At 36.1% G+C, this 26,415-nt stretch overlaps 1 protein-coding gene across 10 annotated transcripts in view; it reads right to left on the bottom strand.

The window, feature by feature from the left end:
* Window positions 1–1,942: 1,942 nt before the first annotated feature.
* Window positions 1,943–26,415, bottom strand: part of ACBD5 (acyl-CoA binding domain containing 5) — a 33,506-nt gene continuing 9,033 nt past the window's right edge. For 3 of the 10 annotated variants that reach the window (XM_022580350.3, XM_022580351.2, XM_022580348.3), the window contains exons 5-14: window positions 24,755–24,869; window positions 24,617–24,649; window positions 19,657–19,791; window positions 18,541–18,744; window positions 17,645–17,751; window positions 15,961–16,228; window positions 10,239–10,438; window positions 8,855–8,899; window positions 8,428–8,537; window positions 1,943–2,864 (exon numbers count right to left, since the gene is read on the bottom strand). In XM_022580350.3, coding sequence (XP_022436058.3) covers window positions 2,852–2,864; window positions 8,428–8,537; window positions 8,855–8,899; window positions 10,239–10,438; window positions 15,961–16,228; window positions 17,645–17,751; window positions 18,541–18,744; window positions 19,657–19,791; window positions 24,617–24,649; window positions 24,755–24,869 — 1,230 coding nt within the window. In that variant the 3' untranslated portion in view covers window positions 1,943–2,851. Of the gene's footprint in view, window positions 2,865–8,427; window positions 8,538–8,854; window positions 8,900–10,238; window positions 10,439–14,463; window positions 15,588–15,710; window positions 15,785–15,960; window positions 16,229–17,644; window positions 17,752–18,540; window positions 18,745–19,656; window positions 19,792–24,616; window positions 24,650–24,754; window positions 24,870–26,415 lie in introns of those variants that run through there. The other 7 variants (XM_089903862.1, XM_022580352.2, XM_089903869.1 and 4 more) reach the window with 5 other exon arrangements.

The raw sequence follows: 26,415 nt of genomic DNA, 5'->3' as shown, positions 1-26,415 counted from the left end.
TCAGTGGGAAAACAAGGGTTGAGAAGCAGAAAAGAAAAATAGATAAAGAAGAGAACTCAGTTAAGTGTATTAAAGGCCAAAAGACATGGCCTTTCCTATGTATGGGCAAAATTAAATTTGTAAAATTATATCTATATAAACAATTTTATTCTTTAAATAATATTCTTTCTTATAGACAAAGATATAATTATGAGACCCAGTTCTAGCCAAGTAGATGGAGAAGGAGTATCCTGTGTGAGATTTCCAGGAAAGTTACTGTTTCCCGATCGGATAAGGATCTTTGCCTACCTGTAATGTAGACATTGGACCGAGATGTACAGCAGCCATTTAGCGAACAAGACAAGGCCCACACCCTAAAGATGACAGAACAGAAAGACAGAAAGAACCTGTGTCCCTAAGGACATTGTGGAAGCACCTTACCAGCCCTGGACTTCCTACCTCTGGACTCCTTGTATATGAGGAAAAAAAACTCAAGCCACTGCAGTTAGCTTCCTATTACAGGCCCCAGAACACTGGTATCTTAATGTTACAAATAGCTAACATCACTTTTATCACTATCTGGAGAAGTTACAAGTTATACATTTGTATTAAAAACATAAAACCTTCTCACCATTTTCTACCTAAGACCAACTGTATGTATTTAACATGGCTGACTAAGGCCACACTGAGTGGCTACGGGAAGCTACCTATAAGAATTGAAACTAAGATTTTGACACGATAAGTAACATTTTCAGCCAGATGACTAAATGAATTCAACTTCAGCCTGTTTCTGATTTTTATAAAATTACATGTAATAGCATGGCTTTATTTTGAACGGGGCACAATTACTTCCTATGAACCCCTACTATTTATTCTCATTTAATCCTTATATAATCACTGCACTTCTAACAGTAACAAGGAATAAAAACCATAACATTTTTCATTAACCTTTTATTTTTAACTTAATTTTACAATAAAGAAACAGAAAAGAAGTAGATCATTAAAAAAATACCATAGCTGTCAATTTTAAATGAGGTTCTTGTTAAACAAAGCAGTAACACTACATCCTATAATTACTTCTTTACTTGTATATACAAGAACTGTGTGCAAAGTGCTTTTCAAACTATAAAATAAGACTTTGGAATAGGATACAAATGGTTATCCCTAGGAGTTAGTTACCTCCAACTGCTTGTAATGAATCACAACTGCTTACATTCTTACTTTGCATCTTATTTATTTAAATACTAGGAGAAAAGCCACCATTTTCTAATACCAGATTGATAGCTAATTTTTAAAAATAACTCCAGACCCACAGGTCTAAATTTTATTTTTACATATAATTCAGTTACTGGCTTCATTTTTTTTCCCTAAATAAAAAGAGGACAGCTTTTAAAAAGCAAATATTAGTATATCTCTTTAGACAGATACATTTTAATCAAGATGGGATTAAAAAATAAAAAACATCAAGTTACATGTAAGAAAAAAAATAAGGAAAAAAAGAGTCTTCAGAAAAGCAAATTGTATTCTTATACTTTTTTCTTCAGGTAAACAAAGAACCACCCTCTAGACTAGGGATGGATTACTTTCTCTCTTATGGAGAACACTCTGAACACATGATGCTAAACCCAACATCACACATACCAAGAATTTAAAAAATTATCTGATACTAAACCTTTGTATCAGAGAAATCTTTAAAGCATAAGGTACATCTACATGAGCAGGGAGTTTTAAAAGGCATGCAGGAAGGATAATTCCAAACAAAGCCTTCAAGAATCTAAATTACAGTCTTCTTCTTAATCTAAATGTGGGAGGTGGAGGAGAGACACAAATTTACATTAGTTGGGTATGTCTTATTCAAATGGAAGCATATGGCCTGCTAGCTTGCAGATCTCTCCAATACCCCTTGTGAAATAGGTGTATCTCCAATATTATACCCCGAAGGAAAAACTGAGGCACTAAGAGGTTAAGAGTCCGGTCTGTGTGGTTTACCAGTTGCAGAAAAGTGATTTTCATGTGTTTCCTCTTTGACCTTTGTAAAAACAGTATAAATAAGTTTTCATTTTATATTTCAAAGCACCCTATGAAGCAGAAACAAGATGTCCTCAGTTAAAGGAAAATTATTACAAAGGAATCCATGGATATGATTGAATACAAATCTTATTAATGATCTGCAGGTTCAGAACACGTTAAGCCCATTCTTCACCATTTCCATTAGCAGGTTATGTCTATTCTGTGAATCATTTGTAAAAACAAAGCCTAGTACATAGGGCTCTACTGTGTCATAATGATGCCTGAATACTAAAGTTAGAGATGTGCATGCCCAAGAAAGATTATGGGCAGCTCACAAAGTGGATGTGGAGAAGATTCTTCCAGTCGTTTTCTACTGAATCGCATGGTGGTTCAGTGACTAAGAAAGTCGATTTCATCTCATTTGAAATTCACTCCTGGTTTGCATACTTTCTCATATTTAATTTAGAAAATTAAAAATACCCAGTTATTAATCTGTTCTTATTATCACAACTGTACCTTGGAAAAGCAGCTTATATTTCTCTATGGGAGATAATCAGGTAAACATGTTACCAAACAATAATTAATAATTTAATGTCCTTCAAGTTCAAGGGTAGGGTAAATCTAAGTCTATTACTTATAACCTAGTTGAGATTGATTATTCAAGTATCAGCAATATTAGTCCTTAAAATGTTATCATTTGTGTAGTGCAAAATATATATATGTATATATGTACACAAACCAAACTACTGGACAACAAAAAGAAATGTAATCATCACAAACTAGGAGTTTCGTGTGAGCTCCACAATCTATTTCATCCCGAGGTCATCCAGGCCCAGTAGTCTTCTTCAGGAAAATATTTTCTTCAGTTCAATTTTCTTTGAAAAGAAAGGAAAAAACAATGTCCTATGAGTATAAATACAACCTGAATATGAAACATATCGATACCAAAGAATTCGCTGATGGTAACATAATATTCAAATTCAAAATAAGACCATAAAATTACAAATGATCCTTATGAAGTTACTTCATGTCACTTAGAGCTCGATAGGAAAGATCCAACTGCAAGTGACGACATTACCAAGTAGTTTCTAACAAACGATTTAAATGCACATTCCTCTCACAGCTTCTAGATTCTCATCTTTTTCTAGTTGGCAGTTCAGATTTTTGCAAATTATTTCATAATTTTATCAAAATGGAAAGTTTTGAAACAAAAAACTTCATAAAACAACAGAAGGTTGACAGATACACAACCTGGACTGTTCATTTAATCAACACATACTATGTATCTGTTATTTTCCAGGCACTGTGCCAGGTACTGGAGATTCAGACATCTCTGAGGCAGGCTTTTAGCCCTCAAAAAAGCTCTCAGTTTAGTTGATAGGATGGGGATGGGAGGGACATATAAACCAGCAACTCAGATGTGTATAATCTGATGGTTTTACTGATAGCAGAGTGAGCTACCAGAGAAGAATGGGCTTGTGACCACAACAATCACATGTGATCTGAGTTCTGGGAAAGGACCCGCAGCTGTAAAATCTCTATATCCTCCTCAGCATTCCAGATGCCAAAATGCCTGAAACTCTCTCATTACAAGTTTATTCCTCTCCTCTGTAGAAACGCCCTTATGCAACCCCCTTGGCAGGAATGATCTTTGACCTTATCCTCTGCAGAAATCTTATGTACACCTTGGCAGGAGGGACATTTTAAATAATCAGTTGGATTTTCACAATAGGAGGAGATTACTCTGGCATGAAGAAAAACGGCCCCTGGAGGAAGAGAATCGTGGGTGGTTGTAAAGACTGCCTGAGTGAGACTTCAGCAGAAATGCTAGTTGGGAGGTGCCTGAACAGTTAGCAACACTTACTAAGAACCCACGTGATGCAGATTGCTATACAAGATTTACCAAATCTGTAGATTTACCAAAAAACACACAACTTGGTCTATGAACCCCCCAACCTTCAACTGTAATAGGGAAATAGAAGAGACATAAGTCATTATCACTATCTTTGGAATTTTGGGATGTTTTCCAGGCACTTAGTGAGCTCTTTCTCTCCTTTTATAAAAAATTAACTTGTAAAATGTAGGGTATAGTGTGATAAGAGAAGAAAAGTTACAGAAAACAACAGATAAGAAAACAGGAATAACATTTTGCCTTTCCCCAGCCCACTGAACTCTCTGCTCTGCCTGGACTGCTGAGATTCTTTCCCTGCCTCAGAAGCCTGGGCCTGAATTTTTGGTCCAGTATCACCTTTCCCAGGCTCCATCTGAAGAATGTTTCTCCTGAGACCTGTCCCACGCTATCCAGTTTTTATTAAATAAAAACTGAAAGCTCATTGTCTCTAAGGAAACCACCTACCAGCACATTTATGAACCTGGACAGACTGATAAAGGAAAGCGGTTAGAAACATCCTTTCCTTCAAATTACAGGCAGACCTTGAAGATCATGCAGGTTCGGCTCCAGACCATCGCAGTAAAGCTAATATCGCAATCAAGTGAGTCACACAAATTTTCTGGTTTGCCAGTGCATATAACAGTTTACACTCTACTGTGGTCTATTAAGTGGCAATAGCATTATGTCTTAAAAAACTGTACATACCTTAATTTAAAAATGCTTTATTGGGCTTTTCTGGTAGTGCAGTGGTTAAGAATCCGCCTGCCAATGCACAGGACATGGGTTCGAGCCCTGGTCCGGGAAGATCCCACATGCCTAGGAGCAACTAAGCCTGTGTGCCACAACTATTGAGCCTGCGCTCTAGAACCCACAAGCCACAACTACTGAGCCCACGTGCCACCACTATTGAAGCCCGCGCACCTAGAGCCTGTGCTCTGCAACAAGAGAAGCCACTGCAGTGAGAAGCCCACGCACTGCAACAAAGAGTAGCCCCCCACTTGCCGCAACTAAAGAAAGCCCACGTGCAGCAACGAAGACCCAACGCAGCCAAAAAATAAATAAATAAAAATCCCTTAAAAAAATCATTAAAAAAATGTTTTATTGCTAAAAAATGCTAACCATCATCTGAGCCTTTGGCAAGTCATAGTAGCAACATCAAAGATCACTAATCACAGATCACCATAACAGATATAATAATAATGAAAAAGTCTGAGATATTTCAAGAATTACCAAAATATGACACAGAGACAGGAAGTGAGTGAATGCTGTTGGGAAAGCGGTACTGACAGCCTTGTGACAGGGTTGCCACAAACCTTCAGTTTGTAAAAAATGCAGTATCTGAGAAGTGAGGTCTTTGTGTAATAGATTAAGAATAGTCTTGTGGACTTAAAAGGTCTGCTTTCAGGGAATTCCCTGGAGGTCCAGTGGTTAGGATTCGGTGCTTTCACCACCGTAGGCCTGGGTCCGATCCCTGGTTGGGGAACTAAGATTCTGCAAGCTGCCGCCCTGCGGCCAAAAAAAAAAAAAAACTGGCCTGCTTTCAGTATTTAACTCATGGATAATTTTAATAGCAGAATGACCAGGTTAGGTAACTGCAGGGAGGTAGTACCACAGGAGGCTGTTCAGGGTCTAATTTTGAACAGGTCTGCGGATGATACTCTTCATAGCACATACAGAAAGAATGTTTTTCAGATCCCCTGCAGAGTGATATGAGATCTCTTTTACTTTTAAATTTATATTTTTCTGATGTAAGCTATTATATATAGAATGGATAAACAACAAGGTCCTACTGTATAGCACAGAGAACTATATTCAATATCCTGTGATAAACCATAATGGAAAAGAATATAAAAAAAAGAATGTATATATATATATATGTATAACCGAATCACTCTGCTGTATAGCAGAAATTAACATTGTAAATCAACTATAAAAAAATTTATATTCTTCTATACTGGGGAAAAAAGAATCAAGCAGTGGACCTTAAGTATTACTTTTCATGTAAAAAAAAATTTTTTTTTAAAGCTTACCACAAATAGATAACCACTTATTTTGCACGTGTATAGGATTATCTCAGTGTGTGTTTGCACCCAGATGTTAAACAACATCAAAGCTTCTCCATGTCACATGGTACTTCGGCTGCCATCCTGCCAAGAGTGGGCCTTCAGCCAGGTATTCAGCACATATTTATTGAAAGCCTAATACATGCCAGACACTGTGCTAGAGGATGAGGTACAGGGTGGGCCCTGTTATAAGTAGGGCACACCCTCTCCTGGCCACACTTTTCCCATCCTAAGAGGATTTCTAAATCTTTCTCTTCATCTCTAACACAGACCTGTCTTCTCTAAACCATGCACAATGTTCTCTAGTCTTCTTTCCTATAACTGTCAGATTAAAACCTGTTAAACACTGCCAGATTAAAAGATGCCTAAATCCCCTCAAGCCAAAACTTATTTCCATCGCCAACCCCAGTTGACTCCTTACATATATAAGTAAACAATACATAAAAACACTATGTCTCATCAAAATGCAGTTGCAGAGCACTAATAATTTACAACTTTGAAGGATTAAATACCTAACATACATTGGAAAACTGGATAAAGATTCAATAATAACAAAGTAGAAAATTAAGAACAGAGAAAAGTTTCTCCATTCAGAGACATCTGTCAACAACTGAAAGGAATACTTAGGAGAAACGGCATATACTTTTACAAGTAAGGAACATTAAAAAAAAATAATAATTTTAGAAAAACTGCCATTTTCCGTGACTGCTGAAGCAAAGTACAGTTTGTTTTTTCAGTCTTTAATAAACTGACAAGCTGCTTCAACCTTAAGCATGAAATAAATTATTAATCGAAGTAAACTTTAAGTTTTTTTGTTGTGTGTTGAATTTCTCTATTCTCCAATCCCCAACTTTCTACAAAGGAAAACATGAAAAAGAACTTTGAAATGCATTGCAAAACATGTAAACACCTCCCGTTAGCACCACTGTTGCCAGCCGCTTAAATCCAGTATAACCACATATTGAGAAAAGGTTTGGTTCTTTTTTCCTCCTATTATCACGGATACTAGGATTTAAAACACTGTATAGCACCCAACCATCACAGGAGAAACACAAAATTTGTGAAAAAAGAAAAGAAAGGATTTAAATTAAGGTCTATATCTTTTTTTCCCTTTTTTGGGCCATATCATGCAGCATGCGGGATCTTAGCTCCCCAGCCAGGGATTGAACCCACACCCCCTACATTGGATGCGTGGATTCTTAACCACTGGACCATGGTCTACAGTCTATATCTATAGATATAGTCCCAAGGTCTGTATCTTAACAGCTGAAATAACACATACACAGATGGCTTAGAAAGGGGGTAAATGACACTGAGAAGGCAACTTAGGCTTCTGAAATCCCACAAAAGTTTTTTAAGTGAGCAAGAATATTCCAAGAACATTAATGTACCAGAAAACGTATTGAGTTCATTTATGAACATACATCAAACAGTCTTAACATAAGCAGAGAACAAGGAAGACTAAACCAAGTCACCTAAGGCCACATGCATTTCCTTTTCTCTACTACAAAGCATTCTCACTGGAGCACTTAGTGTGCTGCTTAGCCCTTTGACGTAGGAGAAGGGTAAATGTTTGGTTTTTGCTTTTGTTATCACGTGCAGTAATTAGAAACGTGGGTTCTTTGGTAGAGGAACAACAGACCTATAACTATTTAAACTTGTAGATTTTTTTAAAATGTGTTTCTACTGCACATATGTAAGAGAGCACTTAAAATCTTACCACCAAATACCCTATCTCTTTTCCCCATCTGTTGTGACTTAATGGCAAATGGTGATGAAACACCAGAAACATAATCAGTGAGGCCATGAATGACAAATATTTGTCCATCTGCCCATCCAGGGAAAGTAATTCAGTTTACATAGTGTCCAAAAAAATGCTTTTAACGATTTTCTTGAACCCAAGAGTTTTGGCCTCAGGTTATTCCTCATCTAGACAATCTCAGAGCACTTGCAAGGATTCGAACCTATTATTCTCAGACTTATCTGAGTTATTTCCTGGCATCCAAACGAGTTCTGGCCCTCAAATTAGAATAAGCCCTATTTCTAGTCAACCACCAGGATGAACATTTTCTGAAATGCCAATGTCTATATTTCTAAGGTATAGAGAGCATGCAGGCATTATTAGTTTTCTTATCTGTTGTCCTTTAATATTAGCAAAGGGCCCCCCAAAAAAATCATACTTTGAGAACACTGTTTCTTCATAAGACATAAAACTTAAGCCTGTAATCATTTTCTTGCTGTTGCATAAATCAAAGGTGTAAAAATACATCAGATGCTCTCAAGTGAAAAAATTTTAATCTAACAAGTATCTAAAAACCCACTAGATATCATTTCTAAGGTAGTTTCAGTCTCAGGATCAGTACAGAATGCTCAGTATGGCTATCTATAAAATGGACCTATCTCCCTAACTGCCGCTGAAAGCTCTGTCTGCTATAGATTCTAAGAGTTTACATACCACTTTGAATTATAAAACTATCATATTACCTTCTCCTTCTTTGGTAATATAAATGCACTAACCACTGGGCAATAAAAGGCCATATGATAGCAAAGATTAATGCACCAGGAGACATCTCGAAGGGCCACCAAGATGGTCTCTGAGAAAATAAAATAAGCTGGTCACCAATCTATTACATATTGCACATATAAATTTAAAAAACACACCATAATTTTGAAACTATATAACTAATAATAGATCTCACTCCTGCTAAAGGGAGGGAGATAATTTTAGAGCATAATTCAGTAAGTAGACTTTCAGAAGTATTTCAGACTTAGTACAAAACAAATATATTTTAAACTTCAAAGTTCTAAAGGGTAGATTTCATTTGGAATACTTTAAGGATGTCATATAATCTAAATTTACTGTAACTTATTTGAAACCCTGGCACTTAGATTTAAGATAAGAATTTCTTACCGGCGAAGGGGGCTGATTACCGGTCTGTAATGCTGATGATTTTGCCTATCAACACAAATGAAACTGATTTAGCTTTGACAAAAAGAAAAAAAAAATACAGTAATTTTTTCTATTTCCTATCTTTTTTTTTAAAAAAAAGGGTGAAATATTGGATTACTCTCGATTTTTCTGCTAACTATGCTTCGATTATCCTGAAACTCACAGTGACCAAATTAAAAGTCCCTAAAATTCCTAGCCAAATAATTATCTCTGACATTTTATAGTTCAAATAATATAAAGTTATCAAAATAAAACCTCAAATTAATCAGAACCATTACTTCTTTTACATTCTTATTAAATTACTTACTCAACATTTCTTATTAATTCCTTGATTTCCATATAAACTACCAACTTACAAACACATTTGAGAACTATAGCCTTGATTATTAAAACTGTAAAAGTGTAAAGATTATGTGAACAATATCCAAATATCTGTTTTGGAGATTCCTGATAAGCTATAGCAAACCATAGTGGAGGTCAAATCATAACTCTACATTTCTCTCTGGCTTGAAAGTTTTGAGCCTAAAACTAATTTACAGTAAAGAATGGGTAAGTTAGCGTATTACCTCCACAGCATTTTAAAAAGAGGTCAAGATAGAAGACAACGCTTACTACAAAAGGATGGCCCTTCAATGGTGAACCCTAGGACATTAGCTGTGGTCTCTATCAGTGCCACAAACTGCACTGTTCAACACTTATTCTTCTCGGGTTCTTCTTCCTGTCTCCAACATGGTACTGCTAATTTTATATGCTGAAAAATTCCAATTATTTTAAGTGGTATTTGGCTTTTGGGTCAGTCTTTTCTGAAATAATATTTTCAAAAGTAGATCCTTTTAAAAACCGTTAAACTCCACTGATGTGTGTAAATCAGGTTTTTTTAAATCTAACAGCAGATATTTATTGTGCCCCCTCCTTGGAACAAGGCTCTGTCCTTTAGCAGCAGTAAATAAAATAGTATATATATAGTCCCTACAATCACGGTGTTTATAGTCTAGCAAGAAAGACAGATATTAAATGCACATACCAAAAAATCACACGTTTAACAAGAAAAAGCATTTTGTAAACTGTTACTGTTTAGCATTTTGTGGATCCAGAATTTGTCTCTTTCTTAGCAAAACCACTCAAATCAGTGTATTTGAATATTCTTCTCATTGGAACACACCATATACCTTGATAAAACATAATCTGAGCCTGGTTCCCTAAACATATAATCTTACTTAACTGCTAAAATAAGCTTTGGGTATCATTTGTATGGTTCATTTAAATCAGATTAACACAGATTCCAATTACACACTGTTTGATGGGATCAACGGCAGATGAAGACAAGACAAACGAGGAAGGCTACCTGCGATGCCGTCAGTGTCTCCAGTTTATGGAGTCTCTGAAGGACGTTCTGCATATCTTCCTGCAGGCGCATGAGCACGAGAGCGATCTGCTCATTGAGGCTGCCCCTCGACCCTCTGTCTGAACCCCAGCGTTCCCCATCACCTCCACTTCCCACTTGCCGACCTTTGCTTCCTTCACTCAAATGTTGCATCCTGTGCCCTATTTTAAGAGAGCAAAATAAGTTAGTTTTAATCACTCTTAGAAAAGTAGAAATGGTGGGGTGTCTTTTGTGTTTTTTTTTTCATTTTTCCTCTATTTCTTTGAGATCTAAATCTCCAAAGTAGAGTGGAAGCAATCAGGAAGTACACAAAATAAACTATTAAAATCAAAGAAGTTGACACAGGTATAAACTTCTATTTGTAGTCTTAATATTTTTTTTTTGCTAAGGTTTTATAATGTACCTAATATACTAGTACATGACTCAATGTATATAATACACAAATAATATGCATATTTGGGGTACATTCTTAAAAATTCTTCACTAATACAGTAACAAGATTGAAAAAATATGAGGCTGTTTCTTTGGAGTATTAAAAGCTACACTAAATAGCCATGTTTTCCTATTTGATCACTGTAAGCCTCCCAAAAGGTTTTTAAATGGTTTTTCTTATAAATTCCATTATACTTATATTGAAATCTCACCACTATTAACATTTTGTTGTCTATCCATACGTTCTTTTCTCTACGCGTATATTTACAGAATTGGCATTACCCCTTATATGTGATTTTGTGTCCTACTTTTAAAAACTATTATGGGGCTTCCCTGGTGGCGCAGTGGTTGAGAGTCCACCTGCCGATGCAGGGGACACGGGTTCGTGCCCCGGTCCGGGAAGATCCCACATGCCGCGGAGCGGCTGGGCCCGTAAGCCATGGCTGCTGAGCCTGTGGCGCAACGGGAGAGGCCACAGCGGTGAGAGGTCTGCATACCGCCAAAGGAAAAAAAAAAAAAAAATATATATATATATATATATATATATAAAATGAACATTTACGTGCATCATTAAGTTTTACTCCAATTCCAAAAACACTGAAACAGCTATATGAATTCACTAGTAAGACCATGAAATAATTTACTCAATCATTTTGCACTTTTAGATAGTTAGGGTGACTCCAAATTTTTGCGATTACAAATAACATTGCAATGGATGTCTTTGTATATAAATTCTTGTCCAAATTTCTGTTGATTTCTTTAGGTCAGACAAATTCAAAGAAGAATTCCTGGGAAAGGATAACAATTTTGTTGTGGTTCTTAATGAGTGTTGCCAAGTTATTTTTCACAAAGGCTGAAACAGTTTTTTGTTTGTTTGTTTGGCCTCGCTGTGTGGCATGCAGGATCCTAGTTCCCCAAACAGGGATCGACCCTGTGCTCCCTGTACACACCAGGGAAGTCCAAAACAGTTTTATATTGCAGTGTGTAAAAGGTACTACTATGTTACCTTACCCTTGCAGAAATGGAACATCACAAGTTTTACATACTTGCTAATATAATACATAAGTTTTGTTTTAAATAATAAACAGAAAATTGTCTACCTCATTGCCCTTTGGCATCCTGGAACCCTACAGAAGCAGGATTCCCAAAAGTGAACTTGCATCAAGCAGTGTTTGGGGCTGTAAAAGAAATGGAATTGGAGCCATCTGCCAAGTTAAACCCCAAAGAGTACACTGAAATGCTTGATGCCATTTTCAAGAAGACCTCTACTCTTGTATCGAAAGGAAGTAGAATTTGAAGTGGTCATTCCTGTACTCCGCTATTGGTCTGGAATTTACACAGAAAAAAAAAGTGGGAAGTTGAATTTCAGGCTTATTTTTTTCCTGCATCCTTAAGAGCTCGACATATTCTGTGATGGTCTATCATTGGGTTCTGATGGTGCCAGAGAACTACTGCTGTCTCTGCTCACTTTACTACATCCTTTGTAATACTCAGTGTTCAAACCGCCTTCACAAAGACAGGATATCAGCCCATTCCCCTGTATGGGCCCCTGTGATTTCTGGGAGCTGTAGAGAGCTGTAGGTGGGTAAAGTCAGATTTTAAACAGGAAGCATTTCATATAAACAATTTTGTTAAATTACCTAAAGAAAGAAACCTGAATCCAAGGTTCTAGTAATACGTTGTGACCTTTTTCTTAACTAAATATTCACAAATTTGTATTTTTTCTTGTAAAGAGGGGCCCTCCGCCCAAACTGTATAAGCTGCCTTTCTTGAATAAATGAATGACTTGCATTTCTGCCATGTCAATTCTCTTCTTTACTGTTTCTAATGTATTTATAACTTATATAACCATGACTTATGCCTCCAATTTTCCCCCTACCTATGCAATTTCCTTTTTTTAGGCCTTATCATCTCTGCTTCGATCTCCTATTTGTAAGTGTTTATATTCTTCTTTATTGAGTGAGGAATAGTGGTTATCTAAAATGTTCTGTTTTCTGGCACATATATTCTTCCAAAACAGATCTTTTGTTTGCATCCTAAGTGCCTTTCCCTCTCTCCACTCTCCTTTTTATTTTATCCTTGTCTGTAGAATTTCTACATAGTTCCCAGGTCAGTTTTTGTCAGCTTGTTTATCTATGACACAGGCAACTCTATCAATCTACCTAAATAGAGTGGGTTTCCTGCCACATTGACATTGCCCTACTGGTATGTCGCCCCAGACCTGACCTTGTAGGCTTGATATCATCAGTGTCTGCTGCTTCTATATTAGGCTCTTCTGAGTGGGACTAGAGGTAGGGGCTGAGGTAACAGGGGAATTGTTTTCTATTCTCTTTCTTTGTACATTGTGAAATGCCCTGTGTTGGGGACTTTTCCTGGATCAGTGAGATATATATATATATATATATATATATATATATATATATATATATATATATAAAATGACATATATATTCAAATGATAGATGGCCTTATATTTCAGATCCTTCCTCCATATAAGAGGCCAGATGGCCTTTGGCAGTGACAGAGAATTATCACAGAGCAATTATCTCCCCCTGCCTCCCTCAGTGTCCTCAAGGTCAGAACTAGAAGAGGGAGGTCATGTCTGAAAGCAAACCCCAGTTTCTTCTAGCTCTGGCTGTGGTTCTGCTTGTCCCCAGGGGAAGGGGAGATGGGAGGGTATGTGAAATTCGGTGAACTGGACACTAGGCTACCCAATCCTCCCTGTATCTTCTCTTTTTTTTAAGCCTCTGTGACAAGAGGTGATTAGTTCCACCAGATTATGCCCCATTCTCCAGCCTCCTTCTCAACCAGAGGTGGAAGAGAAAAATAATAACAAGTCTTGCACTCATTCTGGCTGTGTGTCCAAAAGAGTTCCAGAAGGACACTCTGAGTCTTCACCCTCGAGCCACTATGGCTTCCAGTCTGCTTCCCGCTAAATTGAGAGGTTTTTTTCAAAATTTCATTGACTCACCTTCATTCTCACTGTTTCTATAGAGAACAGAACTTCCCATCTATTCTAGTTTCTTTCTAATTGTCCTGTCTCTCTGATACTTTGCAAAGTTTATGGTACGAGGATGAGTCCCTTATCTAGTTGCTGTTGCCATATTCCTTGATATTTTTTTCTTCTTTTTTATTCATTTAATTAGGTTGAGGGCGGGACATGTTATGACCATCATACACTTGACTATCTTACCCTAGGGGTCCCCAGAGCCTGCTTTTTCCCTACTGCTTTATAATATGCTATCAAGATTTATTAACCTATCCTATATTCCAAGCACATAAAAGTCCTGGCAAAAGGAATGCGTGTAAAAGTGTAAGGATATTAAAATAATATAGTATTCCACTAATTAAAGTTAAATGTGAATTATTAGGAAAGACTCCCCCAAAGCACTATTTTCTTCCTTTAGGTTGAACTTTGAACGAAGGGATAGTCAAATATCAACAAAGAAGAGACAAAAGACTATGCCAAACGATAGGAAAGACATATACATGGAAGGGGCAAGCCGGTGGTGGGAGTGGGAAGATTTTCTTTACTTATTTGAGGTAGATGCTAAAAAGGAGAGTGATGAAAACATGAGGATGATAACGTCAGGAAGAGCAAAGGACAGGGTGAATCAAGTTCCATGTGAAGGTGAGGAGTGTAGGCTTTATAGGCTGACCTATGTGTGTATATATATATATATATATATATATATATATATATACAGACAAAAAACACTGTATATTCTTCAATAGGAAGAATGTGTCTTAGTAAAAAAAAAAAAAACAAAAGAAAAACAGAGAGATTATCCTGATCACTTTGAGAATGTATTTAATTAGAAAATAAGAACAGTCATACAAGGTTAAGAGGTTTCTGAATCAGTGAAAAACGAAAAGCTTGGCCTGGCTATCAAATTGGAAAGGAAGACATTAGAGAGAATGAACTACAGGTTTATCTGATGGACCAAATGTAGAAAAGGGGAGACAATGGTGACAATAAATAAGAAATACAGTCCAGAGTTTCTTGCCTGGGTGTCATAAGGGTAACAAAGAAAAAATTAGCATCTAGAATTATCAGGTTCCATAGGTATCATGGTACACAGTTTGATAACTACCAATAAGATTTACCAAATTATGTTAGTAAGGTTCTCATTATTCTTAGTTATGTTTTTGTCCTTATACTCTCATATAGACCAAAAAAAGTATATTAAAGTCTCCTGAATATTAATATGATTTTCCCTATTTCTCCTTATATCATCTGCAGACTTTGCTTTTTGAAGTGTTGATGTTATATAAGATATTAACAATTTTAAGTCTCTACTGCACACCTTAACATTACAAGTGGCCCTCTTTATCTTAATGCTTTTTGTCCTGAAATTAATCTTCCCTGATATCAAGATTACTAACCTTGTCTTATTTTAACGTGCATTTGTGTGAGATACCTTTGCCTATATTTTTATTTTTTACTTTCTGTAGACTATAGCATGAAGTTATGCTTTGCTTTGTGAACCAATCCAAATACCTTCTTTAAGTAGGTGAGTAGAGCCTCTTTACTTGTACTGCTTTCACAAATACATTTGATCTTAAGTCTTTTATATTATGCATTGTTTTATGGGTTTTAAAAAATATTTTACTACATGGTTTGTTTTCACTGCTTTTTAAAAAATGTGTATTTTTTTCTGATAAATTAGAAAGGTTTGTTTTTGTTCAAATGGCTATTTTGACAGTACCTATTGATTCCTTACTATAAACAACTGTAAATTAATATTCCTACTTTTCTTCCCCACTCAACTCTTTATTACCTGATCACATTAATATTCTTAATGTTTCCCTCTGTACTGTTAAATGTTCTTTTATCTCTATTACTTGATTTATCAGCTTGAAATGATGTCTTTTGACCTAAGTGGGGAAATGGGAAACAATAAGGAATTCAGATTTTCACCTATAGTAGGAAAAAAGCAGCAGCACAGCGGGAGCAATCAGTGAGCGTTCAAGGAGGGGATAAAACATAAATTTGGCTACCTTAAAACACTGCATAAAAGATGTGGAAATAGACATGTTTTCTCCCACACCTTCAAAGAATACACTGCTATGCCCTGTAGAGTCAAAGGAGAGAACCAGACACAAAGGAAAATGGTCAGATGTTCCGCGAGGATAACTTTCAACATTCCCTTTGCAGAGGGACAGTCCTGGTGCCTCTCCTATCTAGAACCTCCCCATTTCATTAATTCGTTTATAAAGACAGTGAGAGCAAAAAACAAGTGCTACACACCTCTCCCTCTCCTGACGTTAGAGAATTCCTCACTTTCTCCAGCCCGTTTCTCACGGTGCGGCGCTCCACTGTTATTCCCGCCATCCTCTCCTCCGTGCTTTACTTCACCTTTGCCTTCCACTGCTGCCGCCTGTGTGTCTCCCCTGTTGCCATTCCCAGGAGATACTTGAACATCTTCAGGAAAACCAGAACTTTCCAAGGGCTGACTGGGATTACCACCCAAGTAATAGCGAAATGGTCCATTGTTTGACGTAAAGCTATCTAAAGACTACAAATGTAAAGCATGTAGTTATACACCACAAGGTTTCCATGACAATAGAAGAATGACTGGTTTTATAAAGCGGTATTTTTTTAAAGTTATTATAGAAAATATTATTTTTCTAAAAAATGTCTTCAATTCATATTCTGCCTCCCATCTGTAGGGGAGAAATGGGATAGAGATGATTTATATACATCTCAGCAAAGAACTGAGATGTTTGTCAGTGAACTGTGCTCATGATTCAGTCATTCATCCAAGAAACATTTTAAATATCCAGAGTTACTGTATTCAAAAAGCACTGTCACGAGGCTTCCCTGGTGGTGCAGTGGTTGAGAGTCCACCTGCCAATGCAGGGGACGCGGGTTCGTGCCCTGGTCCGGGAAGATCCCACATGCCGCGGAGCGGATGGGCCTGTGGGCCATGGCCGCTGAGCCTGCGCATCCGGAGCCTGTGCTCCGGAGAGGCCACAACAGTGAGAGCCCCGCGTACAGCAAAAAAAAAAAAAAAAAAAAAAGCACTGTCACAACACTGTAAATCAATTATAATTCAATAAAATAAAAAAATAAATTAAATTAATTTAATTTTAAAATAAAATAACTTTTAAAAATTTAAAAAACACTGTGTTAGAACAGGGGTGGGGAAAGACCAGGGGGCGGATGTAAAAACAACAAACATAAATATAGCCGTCAAAACCACCCTGGTCGTTATCAGAAAAAGTTGTCAAAGAGAAAAATACAAAATTCATGTACTTTTAATGGTTTTCCAAATGTTAGTTTTCAATACCAAATCTTAATTAACTGAAATTTGAAAAGTATTTCCACTTAAAATTTCAGTCCAGGGCTTCCCTGGTGGCACAGTGGTTGAGAGTCCGCCTGCCGATGCAGGGGACACGGGTTCGCGCCCCGGTCCGGGAAGATCCCACATGCCGCAGAGCGGCTGGGCCCATGAGCCACGGCCGTTGAGCCTGCCTGTCCGGAGCCTGTGCTCCGCAACGGGAGAGGCCACAACAGTGAGAGGCCCGCGTGCCGCAAAAAAAAAAAACAAAAAAAAACTTCAGTCCAATGTATTTAGTCAATGTGAAGAATAGATTTATTTGTTTGAAATTATTCAGTCTTCTTGACTGTTATCAATGTCTCAAACATAAGGACTAGCATAAGGAGTTCACTTTCTGCCTCCCATCCCATCTCTCTCAGAATATTTATAACTGTAAATACATTATAAATTATAATATTTAAACAGTTTTGAATATTCAGGAATTTTATATATTTTTTAATTCACAAAAAAACAAAATACAAATGTTTAAACATGTTAGAGGTATGTTTTCAAAGTGGTGAACAGCATACACATCTGTTATTAACAGAAGTTATGCATGGAATTCTGATATATCACTTTGAAAATTTACCAATTAAAAAATGTCATTTTTACCTCTTCTTGTCCAAATTGCTCCATGGAATCACAGTATACTTCACTGTCTGAATCACTCGTCAAATGCTGAATTGCTGAAACATCTTCAACATGATCATCATTTACACCTAAATATATACAAATGTCCGGGTAGAATAATTATTCTCTATTTGAAGACAAATGCATTTATTACATTTTCAAAATTTATCTGCTCTATATTATTTTCATATTGGGAGAATAAATTTGATTTACCATTTCATATTGGGAGATAAATTTGATTTACTTCCTTTTAACTTACCAAAATTTTAAATTTAGTCAGTAATTTTTACGTAAAAAGATTACAAAGTATTTTATCATGGAATTATAAAAAGACACTGTCCAGATCAAACTTATAAAAACCTAATAACTTTATAAGAAAAAACTGACTACTGGCTAGGACCCTAAATTTGGGACGCAACTGTGCACATTTGGTTGTTATATTAAGAAATGGTATTTCTTGGTTTCTCTAGTGAATTACAGCAGTGTCAATAATTCACTGTATACACACTATAGGCTCACTCCTAGAGCCGTAACTTATGAAACGACTATACCTTATTTTGCTGACCTGAGAACAAAAGTATCATATAATTAGAGATGTGAGTTAAAAGAAACATCAGTAATAAAAGTAAAAATTTCAAAGATTTTATTTTAAAATACCATATAAAAACACAATAAAAAATATTTCAAGAAAAATATAAAAGCCTTGGCCCTATTTTGGTCTTTCAAAGCTATAAACCCTTATAATATTAATAAACCTTAACATGTTACTGAATAGAGGTTTTAAAAATTCTCAACAGCTCCTAAATATCCTAAAATTATTAAAAGAATATATTATTTATAAGAAAGAAGCCAGAGAAACAACTTTGATGTGACAGTACCTTGGTGAACGCAGACAGCAGTTTTTTCCGTTTGCTCCAAGTTTTGATCTACAGATTTTACTGTCTCAGCACCTCTGCCATTCAGGGAAGGACTGGCATGAATGTCGTTCTGTACACCCTGAATAAAGCTGTCTTTTTCATAGCCATTAGTGACAACGATTTCCAAGTTCTTAGGGTCTGCAGATTTCTTCATCATTTTCTTATCTTTTATGTGAAAATGGAGAGATTCATAAAAATTCACTGTAGGAAAACTTCTGTACACTATGTTCTAATATCAGGTAGTCATTTCCCCAGCCTATCATAATCCATTTGAAGGGCTTCCTACGTGGATCAGAGAGATGGGGTGCTCCTTGAAAAGGGGTTAATTATATGCTGAGAGCTCACCCAAACTGTGTTGGTTTCAAAACTGCTTCAGTTCCCTGTGAATCTTCTAGAACCCCTTTTAAGAGATAAATCTCTTGAGGTCTTTTCACTCTTTCGGGCATAGGCAAATTGCTCTGAGACCCAGCCATATATAGGTCTACATAGCCAGTAAAAAGAGCCTTCAAAGAAGGTATTATTTGTCAGCCTTTACTGGAAAGTGAAGGCAAAACTAAGCTGTATGGCTTGTTTTAGTGTCTTTCTGCCTCCCCTTTCTAAACTAGTCTCCCCAAGAATCACTGGTACTCTTACTCACAAGGCCCCCCTAATGAGAACCCCACGATTCCAATGTTCCCTCTTCATCAGAATCTCTGCTTGCATTCTATTCTCTGGAATCCATGCCATTCTTGACAAGATATTGAGAATTTAACTTGTCTCCTTGGTAACATATGCATATTTTTATTGGAAACAATACCTTAAATGAATACATTTCTAATGCAGCATTTCAGGCTTTACATCTAGAGGAGTGGCCTATCCTTGTTTGCCTTCAATTAACATCAATCCATCTATGCTTAAGGTTGGCTGTCCCTGAACTCTGTAGTAGAGCCTCTTGGTCCACAACGAACCTGGTTATAGGGTCAATAGCCCACATCCCTCCACGTGCCCTAATCGCACACAATGCCAAAAAGTCCAAACCTCTCCATAGCCTTTCGCCTTAGTTAATGTAGAGTGATTAGCTCATAACCCAAAGATTACCGTTATCACTTTGTTCTGCTCCTTTCATGCCTTCCTGGGCCTCTTCTTCCTCAGATTCAGCTCCACTATCGCTGCTTTCAGCTTTACCATTAAGAGTTTTGGCATTTGGTGTAGAAGTTAGAACATTACCAAGATCTAAAATATGAAATGACCATTTAATCTGTAATGCTATAACAATCATGTTGTAATTTAAAAATAATACTGTAATTCACAAATAACTAATAAAATAATCTTGAAGTAAAATGTTAGAATTTTAACATATAATGAACAGTATTATTTTCTTTGACAGTAAATATATGTACATTACATTAATTCCTCCAGTTATCAGTTCACAACAAAATGATAAAGCTATCTTAAATCCTTTCTGAACAAGACAGTGGATAAATTATTTTTAAGGTAACATCGATCAAAATGTAAAGTTAAGAGATGATCTTTAATACACAGTAAATGAAGAGACAGTTGCTATAGGCTAGCATGCTGAAAACATACATAGCTTTGGCCCTAAAAGCAATCTTATCAATATTATAGTTGGACTACATTAAAAAGTTTTTTTTTTATATAACTTTATTTATTTATTTATTTTTGGCTGTGTTGGGTCTTTGTTGCTGCGTGCAGGCTTTCTCTAGTTGTGGCGAGCGGGGGCCACTCTTCGTTGCAGCGTGTGGGCTTCTCATTGCGGTGGCTTCTCTTTGTTGCAGAGCACGGGCTCTAGGCACACAGGCTTCAGTAGTTGTGGCACACGGGCTTCAGTAGCTGTGGCTTGCAGGCTCAGCAGTTGTGGCTCACAGGCTCTAGAGCGCTGGCTCAGTAGTTGCAGTGCACGGGCTTAGCTGCTCCATGGCATGTGGGATCCTCCCGGACCAGGGCTTGAACCTGCATGCCCTGCATTGGCAGGCGGATTCTTAACCACTGTGCCACCAGGGAAGCCCCTAAAAAGTTTTTTATCCTTTTATTATCTTTAGGGCTTCAGGTGCACAACTTACATTATTATGTCTTTACAGTTAAGCTTTTTTTAAAAAAAGCATTAGTAAATAGGATTAATCACTTAAAAAGGCAAATTGTCGTATTACCCAAAGTCATACCTTGAGAGTAAATACATGGAAGCTTCTCAAACATTAACATGGATAGGAATCACCTGAGATCTAGTTAAAAGGTAGGATCTGAATCAGTAAGTCTGGGGTAATCTAAGATTCTGGATTGCCATAAAGCTCCCATGTGATGCCAGTGCTGACGGTTACTAGACCCCATTCTGTGATATTGGGAATTATAGTTCCGTAATTCTGAGATACTGAAGGCACCCTAAGTGGTTCTTGGCCAAAAACAGTGGTCTTCCTCCATAAACTGCTGGGCTTTATTTTCAATTATACAAGTCCATTTTGGATGCTCCCATGCATCCCAAATAACATATAAAATCTCCATTCATCTTAAACAGTCAGGCCTATATTCTTATTCTTATTATATTCCCTAATTAGTAGAACTAAGGAGTAAAAATTCAACTCTATCATAGGCATTATGGTCTATTCTCTCTTAGAGAATCATGATGGCAGCATAGCTTTTGGATCTCCCTTACTCTTTACCTGACAACCAGAAAATAAAAAATAATAACAATTGACAAAAAAATAAATAAAAAACAGAAACACTCACCACCCACAGACACCTTCAACAAAACAAAGCATCAGGGAATCCCCAAAACCCCCATCAAATGGATGGTTGCAGCAAAACTACTTGACAGCATCACAGCAGCTCTGTGACGAGAGTTGCAGAAAGCACAGAGAATTACTAGTAAGCCCTACTCAACATCCAAAAATCAACGTAGTACACCATATTAATGGACTAAAGGATAAAAGCCACAAGATTATCACAACGGATGCAGAAAAAGCGCTTGACAAAATCCAACACTCTTTCATGAATATAACGCTGAAGAAATTGAGAATACAAGAAAATTTCCTCAATCTGATAAACGGCATCTAAGAAAACTCACTAGAATCATACTTAATGTTAAAAGACTGAATGTTTTGTTGCTAAAATAAGGAACAAGACAAAGATGTCTGGGCTTCCCTGGTGGCGCAGTGGTTAAGAATCCACCTGCCAATGCAGGGGACACGGGTTCGAGCCCTGGTCCAGGAAGCTCTCACATGCAGCAGAGTAACTAAGCCCATGTGCCACAACTACTGAAGCCCGTATGCCTAGAGCCCAAGCTCTGCAGCAAGAGAAGCCACCGCAATAAGAAGCCCGCGCACCTCAATGAAGAGCAGCCCCCGCTCGCCACAGCTAGAGAAAGCCTGCACACAGCAACAAAGACCCAACGCAGCCAAAAATAAAATAAATTAATTTTTAAAAAAAAGGACAAAGATGTCTGCTTTTGTCATCTCTATTTAATACTGTACTGGAAGTTCTAGTTAGGGCAATCAGGCAAGAAAAATAAATAAAAGGCATCCAGACTGACAAGGAAGAAGTAAAATGATCTCTGCAGATGACATGCTCTTATACATAGGAAATGCTAAGTAATCTACAAAAAAACTATTAGAACTAATAAATGGTCAAGCAAGGTTGCAAGATACAAGATCAATATAGAAAAATTAATTGTATTTTTACAAGCTACCAGCAAACAATCGAAAAATGAAATTAGAAAATTTAATTTACAATAGCAGCAAAAGAATAAAATAACTAGCAATTGAAAGAAATGAAAGAAGTAAAGAAATGAAAGAAGTAAATGGATTAGAAGACAATATTGTTGAGATGACAATACTTCCAAAAGTGATCTATGATTCATTGCAATCCCTGACAAAATTCCAGCTGGCCATTTTTGCAAACACTGACAAGCTGATTCTGAAGTTCATAGGGACATGCAAGGAATCAAGAATGGTCAAAAATGGGAATTCCCTGGTGGTCCAGTGGTTAGGGCTCTGCACTTCCACTGCAGGGGGCATGGGTTCGATTCCTGATCAGGGAATTAAGATCCCACAAGCCGTGTGGCACGGCCAGAAAAAAAAAAAGTATAGTCAAAACAATGTTGAAAAAGAACAAAGTTGGAGAGCTTACACTTCCTGATTTCAAAACTTACTATGTATATATATTCTGAAAAAGCCCATGTGACATAGATAACCTGTTCTACTGGGCCTAAACGGCTACTTTTAACATGATTCTTTATTTAAGAAACAAACTCAAGATTGCAAACTGTCTTGCAACTTGGCAATATCTTACAAAATTGGAAACACTTATCTAACGCCCACATCCTTTGATCCAACAATTATATTTCTAATATAATTTCTTACAGATATGCTTCCACATATGTAAAGTGACATTTGTACATGGTTACTTTCAGCAGCATCTTTTGAAGATCAGAAGAGGAAACAATCTAAATTCCATTAGAGTGATACAGGTTAAATAAATTATGGTATAGGTCTGCATCTCTTACAACTCTTGGATCTAGATACAATTTGAAATCCAGAGTTTTCTAATTTTGCAAAGGTCATATACTATACATAATGTATAGTATATGACACCTTCAACAGAGTCTAAGGTGGCTCTCACTAAAAAAAAAAAAAAAATTAAGATATTTGTAGCAAAATATAATAGCCGTACAAAATAGGATAAAAACTTAAAATAGCCTCATGTCATTTAAGGTCAAGGTTTGCTCCTCCTGCTAATGTTAGGACAGGTTTTGCTCTCAAACGGGTTATCAAAAAAGCTTTATCAAGCCTTTTGAACTCTTAAATTATAGCTAAGGGATTATGGATCTGAGCCTTTATTATCATTTTTCACTCTTCCTTGTTTTTATAGCTATAGTTGTTTCAACATTTGCCTCTGGCAGTCGGCTGGACACAACCAAAGCAGGTCCTGATTTATTCCCCTCTGCATCCTAATAACACACTTCACAAACAGAAAACATTTAATTTTTTTTCTGACTTGAAAAATTATGAATTATAAAGAAGATTATTTGTTAATATTTGACCCCTCTAAGTAGACAAATCAGAAACAGAGGGTGTGGTACAGAGTTATGCCCAGTAAAAGTCACCATCAGTTACTGTGTCGGACACAAACTGCAGGCCTTATGACAGAACAGGAAGATTAATATTTTGATCAATTAGTAAAAGATGCCTTGTGAATGGAATGCCAGGAAAAAAAAAAGGATGGGAAGGCTGATTTTTATTCAAAACATATACAATTGTCATTTAGAATGACTCTTAGGAGCTCATTTCACTCTATTTTCTAAAACAATTTAAAGAGCAAATGTTTAAGGTTAATACCAGCAAATCTGCAGATTATTCAGCTCCTGCTAGTACGTAAAAAGATAAGACTTTCAATTCGTTACTGAGAACGTGAAAACAGAACTCTAAAAAAAAAGACCAAGTGAGGTGAATTCACTGACGTCTTGTTTTAGCTAGCTACACTAGAGTTAAACCATACTATAAACATATTCACTTAAAATTAGCTAGCAAGTCATTTCAGCCATAGCAATATAATAGCTAATATAATTAATAAATCAAAATAGAAAATATGAGATATGAATCATAAAAATAAAACCATGAATTCTGTTATAATTTTGTATACAAATGAACCGTCTGTCATGTTTTAATAACCTAAGGGTAAAAATTATGGTTTATACCAACAATCACCCACTGAATAGCACAGGGAGCTCTGCTCAATATTCTGTAATAACCTAAATGGGAAAATAATTTGAAAAAGAATAGATACATGTATATGTATAACTGAATCACTTCGCTGTACACTGAAACTAACACAACATTGTTAATCAACTATGCTCCAATATAAAATAAATTTTTTTTTAAAACTGAAAAAAAAAATTAGGGTTTATAATATTTTCGAAGTTGGTGCAATGTATTTGCTTGAAAGAAAACTCTTGAGTGAAAAGCCCATAAGTTATATAAATTTGTGCAGAGTTCTTTTGGCATATAAATTTTAAACCAAAGTTTCACATGGATTTCATTATTCCTACCTTCTAAGTATTTAGAGATTTTCTCCACTCGGACTGGCATGTGAAAGTAAAAAAAAAAAAATTAGACATATAATATAAATATTAATGCATGCATAATGTATCAGCTGCTGAACGAAAAACTAGGTAAAAGAGTCCAACCTGAGGTTAAATCAGAACTTCTGCCACTCTTTTTGTCTTCTATAATTTCATAAAACGGACCAATGACATGTAGCAATTCTTCAACTTTTTCAGTCATTGGCATAGTTTCAAGAATCTGTAATCAAAAGAAACAAATCCTGTGAAAACCAACTATTAATGTGATCCACACTAGCACCAAATAATATATTTATAATTTACTTACCGATAACTTTGAGATTTGAAGTGCTTTTACGGACTCCTGAAAGTATCTATGTTAATTACATATTGATGTCTATACCACCCTAGGAAAATTTCAAGTAAAGATTTAAAAGCGTTCTCATTTTCAAAACTATTTTACATAAGCTTCGTGTAAAATTTTATACAATAAGCTATAGATTGTGCATTAAGCACTAAAGGCCCTAATGTAAAATAAAATAGAAAATTGTGGGGTTAGAGTAAAATTATTGTGTGTTCTTTAACAACAAGGTAGTGTTTTTAAAAGGGTGTTAAGTAAAGTAGGAAATGGCAACCACTTTCAGACACCTTCATAACTACGGGCCAATTTAGAATCATCAAGTTTAAAGAGCAAGGTAAATTAGGTGAAAAAGTATTCAAATAAAGAACCATCAACTGATGACTGACAAAATAAAGTATTTCTATATATGGAATATTTTGCAGATATTAAAAAGACTATGATTAGTTCTGTGTGTGCTGACTGGAAAAATATCTATAATGTTTTTTTTACAGGCAAAAAGCTAGTAGCTGCACAGTATGTTTAATATGATACCATTATTGGTTTTCTTTCTTTTTTTAAATAATAGGATATATATATACACACGTCTTTTTTGTATCAATCTACAACATACAATTAAAAGTAATTACCACTAAATAGTTAAAATGGAGGGAATGAGGAAAGATTATAACAATATTTAAAGAAAAAAGAATGTTATCAAACCAAAGCTGTACATTATCGTTCTCTCTCTGCTTTTGAAAGACTCCTTTGTTCTGCTACTGATATACTTAACAGCCAAAAGAACTAAGCTCTGACCTCTTTTATAGAAAGACAAAGTCCACCAAATAAAAATTGTGAAAATGTAACGAAGTGCACAACTTTGAGCAATGCAGAAGACATTAAAACAAAACAAATTACTCTGAATCTACCAAATAAAAATAACTACAGAGATTAATACTATCAAAGCATCTGGCAAAAAAACAATCCTTTTTTACATATTTTCTCTATGTTCAAAGATTATTTAAGATTATTATACAGATCTAGATTTCACAACTTCTGATCCATTACCAACATATCAATACAAATGTTCCTTTATAAAAAGGCAGTAAAATCATCTTTAAAAATCCATGATTTCTTCATTAATTTGCTCCTTGAAGAGCTAGTTAATAAAGAATGCCCTCTTTACTAGTTACCAGAGAAACTAAAAGCATCCTTGTCTTATTCTGCTTCTGAAGGATTTTTACATTCACAGAAAAATGCTTGTTACTGATAAATCCAGTGATAGAAACGTCTCAACTTATGAGTCAACACTTGTATGAGAACACTGTTGGGCAGTCTTGTTACCTATTTCTCATAAAAAGTTTGAAAACAGAAATGTTTTCAAGACAGCCCAGTTAAGTCCCACACTCCTGAGTAAGGGAAATCAGTATTTGAAAAGATTCCTATCTAT

The sequence above is a fragment of the Delphinapterus leucas genome, chromosome 2 (genome assembly GCF_059928025.1).
Source record: "Delphinapterus leucas isolate spDelLeu-1000000601 "Yukka" chromosome 2, BTC_Dleu_Yukka2, whole genome shotgun sequence".
In the NCBI taxonomy this organism is placed as follows: Eukaryota; Metazoa; Chordata; class Mammalia; order Artiodactyla; family Monodontidae; genus Delphinapterus; species Delphinapterus leucas.
Note: the sequence above shows the minus strand (reverse complement) of the source record. Positions and strands in the feature narration are given on the sequence as shown.